The sequence below is a fragment of the Danio rerio genome, chromosome 19 (assembly GCF_049306965.1).
Source record: "Danio rerio strain Tuebingen ecotype United States chromosome 19, GRCz12tu, whole genome shotgun sequence".
Taxonomy (NCBI): Eukaryota; Metazoa; Chordata; class Actinopteri; order Cypriniformes; family Danionidae; genus Danio; species Danio rerio.
The window spans coordinates 24,636,515-24,645,000 of NC_133194.1; the positions used below are offsets into that span (position 1 = coordinate 24,636,515).

The 8,486-nt window shown below is 35.5% G+C and overlaps 1 protein-coding gene across 2 annotated transcripts in view; it reads left to right on the forward strand.

Moving 5' to 3' along the window:
- The window catches only part of nfatc1 (nuclear factor of activated T cells 1), an 88,916-nt gene that overhangs the window by 14,440 nt on the left and 65,990 nt on the right, over window positions 1-8,486 (forward strand). For both annotated transcript variants that reach the window (XM_073931000.1, NM_001045159.1), the window contains 3 exon segments: window positions 1,191-1,393; window positions 2,532-2,704; window positions 7,039-7,179. In XM_073931000.1, the coding sequence (XP_073787101.1) occupies window positions 1,191-1,393; window positions 2,532-2,704; window positions 7,039-7,179 (517 nt within the window).

Sequence of the window (8,486 nt, forward strand, 5' to 3'; positions counted from 1 at the left end):
CCAAGGTATGTGTTTAAAGAGTAAATAAGCTGATGATTAAAGGATTCGTTAATGAATGTAAATGTGTAAATGTATATTAATTCAGTTTTTTAATTGATTTCAGTAATAATATTGACTAATATGAAAATGTTCATTCAATTTGTTTACAATACAGTTTGTAAAATCATATTTTCTGTCTTTTGGTCGATATATTATATGATAGACTTGTTTTGTTTCCCAAATAGTGGATCATGATGAATTTGTATTGAAAACATTAAATAAAAGTTAAAAAGCTATTATTTTTTATTTCATAAGTTTTTAGTTACGATACTTTTAAAGTAATTTTTACAAAAATTTAGATATACAGAATTTTTACACAATTCTCTGCAGAAATAGCAAAAAAATGTCTGCAGGTTCTGTCTGGCTCTACTCGTTCAACACCGAGTTCAAAGCTCTTTTCAAATGAGTAGAAATAGCTTTCAGTAAATTTTGAATTAACTACTTTCATTTCATTTGATGAAGTTGACTGTGATTATTTGCAATCCTTTGCTGTCACTTTAAAACATTGCTGCTAAATACAAATATTATTTAGAAAATAAAGAAGGAAATGAAATTCATACTGAGCGTTTAATCAACCAGCAGTATGCCAACAATAGAACAAAATAAAAATGCAAGTTCTATGAAACATGAAGGGTTAGTTCACCCCCCCCCAAAAAAAATTTATCTGATATTAGCGATTCCCCCTCATGTCATTCCAACTCCCATGAGACCTTTGTTCATCTTCAGAACACAAATGAAGATATTTTAGATGAAATCTGAGATCTCTGATCCTGCATAGACATCAATGCCCCTTAGATGATAAGGAACCAAACAACATTGTCAAAATATTTCATGTGACTTATGTGGTTCAACTGTAATTATATAAAGCTTGTGTGTGTCAAAACAACTTTTTTCCTCCTATTTCTTCTGCTTCAGATCAGGATGCGCATTAGTTATAAAATTATTTGCTAAACTGACTTTTTAATATTTACTCCATTATACTGGGGTAACCCCACCCACTTTGAAATCTCATTGGTCCATAAAATCCGATTGTACATTAAACATTTATCGTTTTCTGATTGGGTGATGTAATGCTGCAGTTTCAAGTTCTTTGTGGATAAACTATTCGCATGTAACCACAAACGCCACGCATTCATATCTGTTTCTTTCAGCTTCACGGCTACATGGAGAGCGAGCCTCTGACCCTACAGCTGTTCATAGGCACGGCAGATGACCGTCTCCTCCGACCTCACGCATTCTACCAGGTTCACCGCATAACCGGGAAGACCGTGTCCACACCAAGCCACGAGGTCCTGCAGTCCAACACCAAAGTTCTTGAGATTCCTCTTCTGCCCGAGAGCAACATGAGAGCCATGTGAGTATGAGCATCTTAGGTACTCACGCTGAGAAGGGCAAATTATGTATATCAACACGCATCCTGTATGCATTTCCTTCAATAAACAACAAACGTTTTTGTTTTTTTAGACACCCCTGTGTGTTAGCAGTTGCTAAGGAGTGTGTTTTTGTGTGTGCAGTCCCCGTGCAGTGGGTTTCCCTTGTATTAGCTAGAGGGCTCGTGTTACAGGAGGCCTCTGGTCGCGTGGAGCCTGTAATGATGCACTGGGGTCTGTTCTGAAAGCCAGGCGGTAGCGGTCTTACCAGCTCAGCATTTTCTCCCCGCTCTATAATGGATGTAACACTTAACTTAAACAAAAAAAAATCCCTTCGTATCCTATTTCAGAGCTTTCTGGGGAGCGATCCCGCTTTGTCACGTTCCTGTAGCCAAGCCAAAAAAGGGTTATGCCCCTGTTTCAGTGCAGTTTAAATCATTTTTAAACCCTTTAGTATTTGATTTCACAAAATCATGTATATGGTGCTATTTTTTTCTGGTTTGGAAGCATAGTGTTGAAAATTGGTTGCTGGAAGCTTGATGTGAGTTTGATGAATGTGTGGTAATTCAACAACAGCAAAAAAAAAACCTGATGACACCTAGAACATGATGTGCTCCTCCTCGTGTTCCTCGTGTACCTTGTTGACGGATCACTCATGATTGTTTCTCCAGTTTTTCAGACTTCTGTTTTTGCCAGAAAGTGAGTTTTATGGGTAATTTCACTCAAGTGCATCTTAAAGAGCTTTAAATGTTTCTGGGTTTTTTCAGTGAGATGCAACACTTTTGACGGGCTTTAAACAAGTATTTACTCTCGTTGGCTTTCTGGTCTAGTTGGTGGATTTGTACGTTTAATGGAGAAAGTAAACTTTTCATGGGTTTTTAACAACATCTCTGCCATGTCAAGAGCAGAATTTGGAAGGGCTGAGAGAGAAAGGGCATTTATTTATGCGGCACAGGGAAAAGGCCAGGCGTATGTTTGGCAGAAGCGCTGCGCAATAAATTAAACGTTTACTCTGTTCTGAGAAAATGTTTATTAAACAACCGTCTAACGATATTTAGCGCACATTTTTGTTCTTCTGTTGAGTCTGTTCCTCAAAACATTAACGTTCTTTCTGTGGCCCAGAATCGACTGCGCTGGAATCCTCAAGCTGCGTAACTCAGACATCGAGCTCCGCAAGGGCGAGACCGACATCGGACGGAAGAACACACGTGTGAGGATGGTGTTTCGTGTCCACATCAACCAACCGAATGGCAGGACGGTGTCCTTACAGGTGGCATCTAACCCCATTGAGTGCTGTGAGTCATCCCACTAAATTTCACTAAATCCTGTTTTTCATTTGATGTTAGTGTTTTATTTTTATATTTTTTATCCAGTGTGACTAACTTTGCATTGAAGGTATACTTTCATTTAAAGGTGGCCCATTTTACAAGATGTAAAACAAGTCTCTGAAATCCTAGAGCAGGGGTGGCCAAACTTTTTTATGAATGGCAAAAAACCAAACTTGATTATAGGTGGTGGATCGAAGGTAAATACACCAAACTGTAGAGGTGTGAACCTCCACTGGTTTTACGTTTCGGTTCGGTTCCGATTATTATGCCATCGATTCGGTTCGATATCCCAGTGCATCATGGTGCATTTACAATGCTTTCCATATACAATTTTATATTTTACTTCACAGAAACAGAATTCTTGTATTAAAATGTATAAATATATTTTGATTTATTTATTACTTGTAATACAATTTTGTTTTTTAATATAAATAAGTCAGAACTGTACCTTTAAAAACTCAAGTACATGCACAAAACAACATAAGCATTTACAGTACATCTGGAAAGTATTCATAGCGCTTCACTTTTTCCACATTTTTAATGTTTCAACTTTATTCCAAAATGGATTAAATTAATTTATTTCCTCAAAATTCTACACACAAAACCCCTTAATGACTTTGTAAACAAAGATTTTTTTAAATTGTTACAAATTGTTACAAATTGTTTTTTAAAATAAAAAAAATCACATGCACATAAGTATTCACAGCCTCTGCTCAGTACTCTGTTGATGCACCTTTGGCAGCAATTATAGCCTCAAGTCTTTTTGAATATGATGCCGCAGGCTTGGCACAACTGCCTTTGGGAATTTTTGCCCATTCCTCTTTGCTGTACCTCTCAAGCTCTATCAGGTTGGATGGGAAGCGACGGTGTTCAGCCATTTTCAGATCTCTCTAGAGATGTTCAATAGGATTTTGGTCTGGGCTCTGGCTGGGCCACTCAAGAAACAAAAGAAAAATGTTAAAAGAAGTGCTTGGAGACTACAGTGTTCATTTGTGCATCCTAAAACATTTTTAATCTTTCTTGGTCCAGCCGATTCGAATGTTATCACTCGATTTAATGAGCATTGCAGTGGTTATCAGCTAATAGATATGGGCCAGTAGGGGCCTTCTGCGCCTACTGGTAGGCTTAGAAACTGTAAAAGCCATAAAAAGTTAACAAGAATTATTTAAGTTATTTATTAAATTTACCATTAATTGTATTTTGTAGGCATACTGGCCCATACTGGCCCATATCTATCAGCTGGTAACCACTGGTAACACCCATTCATTCATTCATTCTTTTTCTTTTAGGCTTATTCCCTTTATTAATCTATGCTATGTTTTACACAGCAGACGCCCTTCCAGCTGCAACCTAACACTGAGAAACATCCATACGCTTTCATTCACACATGTATACTACGCCCTTACTTAATTCACCCATAGGACTTTTTTGAATTGTGGGGGAAACCAGAGTATCTGGAGGAAACCCATATGAACACCGGGAGAACATGTAAACTCCACACAGAAATGCTAACTGACCCAGCCGAGGCTCGAACCAGCGACCTTCTTGCTGTGAGGCTAGAGCGCTACCCACTGTGTCACTGTGCTGCCCCTATTGCCAGATCCAATTAATGGTTAAGATAAATGAATATGAGAATATGAGAGATTTTTGTATTATAGACAGTTCATTCTTGATGTTGTAGAATGCTGGCTGAACTAGTAGTGTGGAAAGTTTGCAGTGTTTTTGTAACAATGGCATATATACAGAACATGACCTACTGTTACAAAGTTTCAGAACGGTAACAATGCCATTGTTTAAAATAAAAAGATTCACCTGATCACCATGGCTGCAATTTATAATACAGCAAAACAGTGATATTGTGAAATACTTTTACAGTTTGGAGTTTTCTATTTGGACATATTTTATTCATGTGAGCAAAGGTGTATTTACATTATGAGTATTCCAGTCTTCAATGTCACATGATCCTTCAGAAATCATATTAATATGCCGATCTACTGCTCAAGAAATATTTATTGTATACTGAGTGTGGAAAACTTTTAGGATTTCCTTGCCAAATGAAAATTTTAAAAGAACACCATTTATATGAAGTATAACCTTTTACAAATTCCCGTACTGATCATTTAATGCAATTTTGCGGAATAAAAGTATTATTAACGTCTTAGAAAAGCGTTATGTTTTAGATACATGTTGTTCTTTTTAATTTCTTGTTAATCAAACTAAATCTATTAAACTGTTCTGAATCTATGCATCACTGCTGAATACAATTATTAATTGATTTCCATAAAGAAAAGCTTTCTGTATCAGAGAAATGTTCTTTTAATTGTTTTGTTATTGCTTACCGTTATTGAAATATATATATATATATATATATATATATATATATATATATATATATATATATATATATATATATATATATATATATATATATGTATATGTATATATATATATATATATATAGTTCACCCAAAAACAAAAAATATATTTACTGTTTACTCACCTTCAGGTGCTTCCAAACCTTTATGAGTTTCTTTCTTCTATTGAACACACAATAATAGATTTTGTAGAAAGCTGAAAACCTGTTAGCATTGATATCCATAGTATGAAAAACAAACACTATGGAAGTCAGTCGTTACAGGTAAAAAAAAATTTTTAAAGAAGGAAATAAGTGAGTAAATGATGACAGAATTTTCATTTTTGGATGAAATATCTTTTTAAGTGGCAAAAAAACTATTTCTGGCTTCTGAAAAATAATGTGCTTTTTTCATTACAGGAATAAATAGCATTTTTAAAAATACATTAAACAGAAAACTGGTATTTTTAATAGTAACACTTTTTCAAATCAGTACAGTTTTTGCTGGATTTTTGATCAAATTAATCTATGATTAGCACTTACTTCAGGGCTGTGCTATTAATCAAAATCGAATCACAATCACGATTTGAAACATTGTAATTAGCTAATTGCAAGATGCTGCTATGACATATATATGTACTATATAATTTTCCCCCACCCAGAGCAAATGCTTGACTGCTGTCTGTGTGTGACAGTCTTATTAGCCAATTGAGTGAGCACACTTTCAATCAGAACTGCACAACCAAACTATGCCCAAAATAAAACAAACAAACATGGAAAGCATGGACAAGTGGGGGGATGGCGTCTGCCACTTTAGAAGCTTTAATAGACAAATTCATATCAAAGAAAAACAGTATGTTGGTAATATGGGAATATTTTGGTTTCAAAGTCACAACCACCGAACAAAAACAGGTAATTTGTAAGAGCTGTCGCAGAATTGTTGCCACAGCATGAGGAAATACAACAATCTGCACCTAATAAAGCACCACAGGCGGCTATATGAGGAGTGTCTTGCTAAAAAGTCAACTAAAAGTACTGCCAGTGACACTCAATCTAGTAGCCATAGCAACAGCAATGTACAATTTCAGAGTTGTTTGCAGCTGTTACACCATATGAAAAAGCATCACGAAGGCACCAGGAGATAACTAACTACATATATCTCTGTTTGCTCTAGAGTAAAATTAGTGTTTAATTTCTGAATATTTATAAACAAATTTGAATAGAAGTTGGAGTTAGTTAATATATTTTCAGTTACTTTTTGAACTAACACTTACTGCATTTTAGCAGTAAGAAGCTACCATATTGAGCTGAAGCTTGACTACAAAATTAAATCGCAAATTCAATTGAAATTGAAATATCTGTTTTAAAACAATCGTATTTAGATATTTTCCCCAAATCGCACAGCCCTTACTTGCATTTAAATTTTAAGGAAAACACATACACTTCATTGAACATGTACGCATAGACTTCTACAACTGTATAACTGCAGGTTATGTTTATGTGTAATAACTTTAGCTGTTAAAAGCTATTAGTTACTAGCTAATTAGTTAAAGTTATTAGTAACTAATAAAGCTATGCCAGCTAATTAGTTAAAGTTATTAGTAACAAACAAGCTATGGTAAATAATAACCTCAAATTTTCAGAATTTGATTGAAATGCTTTAGTGAAGCTGCTTTGAAACAGTAATCATAGTTTAAAAGCACTATACAAATAAAGTTGAATTGAATTGAATTTACCTTACAGTCATGTAGTAATAAATTACAACCTGCAGATTGTTTCAATCATTACAGTTGTTGCTGTATTGTGATCAAAATTAATGCAACTTTAATGAGCACTGACATTTACATTCCCTTTAAAGCCATGTAGTAAACAATACAACAATAAATATGCATAGATTTGACAGGTTTTGTACGTCTTTCCTCACTTTCCTTCTGTGTCCTTCTTGCAGCCCAGCGCTCAGCACAGGAGTTGCCCCTCGTGGATAAACAGAGCATGGAAAGCTGTGCCGCCTCAGGGGGGGAACAGATGCTTCTCAGCGGGCACAACTTCCAGCCCGATTCCAAGGTGGTGTTTGTGGAGCGAGCACAAGGTAGGGAACACACTCGAAGTTCTGACTTGTGTGTGTGTGTGTGTGTGTGTGTGTGTGTGTGTGTGTTTGTGTGAGTGAGCAATAAGGAATTGTTTTGAAATTGCATCTCATTTGGGAGGTTTCTGAGGATAAAGCTGTAGGGACAAACGCTGGATCCCAAATCACATGCTTTCCCCAAGTACTAGGAAATACGTAAGGTGCTGACGATAGTAAATAGCATACTTTTAAGTATGATGTAAACCTGTTGGTTTATAATTAGGCCCTAGAGGAATCTCTTCGTCATTTGCAAAGTATATCCCCCATCTCATATATGGTAATTGATTAATTTGGCTTATTAATTATGTTTTTGGTTACCGGTGCATATTGAAATGTCAGATTATTATGTTTCAATTCAGCACAAAGCAATAGTTTTCCTGTAGTGCAAGGGGATATGGACAGTATTAGGCCAAAAAGCATGTGTGGCTACCATCTGGCCACATTTGGCATGCTTTTTTCAGTGCATGGTGTTTCAGGAGAGATCCTAGTCTTGCATATTGCTTAGCAAACTTAGATTAGAATGGAATTACTTGGTTTAAATATTATTCATGGGCCATTGCAACAAAATAAGAAGTAAAAACATCACATTTGTATTTTATTTTATTTTATTTTATTTTATTAACACCTAAAGGCAAATCCACTCAAAATATAAACTTCTGCAGTATTTTACTAACCCTCAAGTGGTTCCAAATCAGTTTAAGAATTTATTTATTTTTTTAATGTTGAACTCTTGTTTTATGTTGAACTTTTTATGCAACTGTGCAACCTTAAATTTAATTTATTCATTCAAAAACTCTTCTGTCATACTGTGTTACGGTTAAACAAAACTCATGATCCAATGACAATGTAACATACATAAACAATGGCCAAATTGCTCCAACTGAATTATTTTTTAAACTTTAATTAACCAGCAAAACAACGCAAAAGACAAGAGATTGGGAGCCCAAAAACATAGGAAATAAATGACCAAACAAGTCTAAAGCAGGCTGGGACTCCCCACTCAAAAGTCACAAAAAGTCCTCAAACTGAAGTAACAAAAAATGTATAAAGTAGAACACAACAATAAAGCTGTCAGAAACTGTGGTGGCTTGGAGGAATGAGCAAGAGTGAGAAATCAGCTTCCTTCGGTTTTAAAAAGCTGAAGAGACCAAATCAACTAATAGACAGCTAAAAAAGAACTGATTTGTGTTAGGGAGGGTTGGGTCGATAGATGATGCATGCCATCGTCCGTTGCTGATAGCTGTAAAACATTACGATGCTGAGCCAGCATC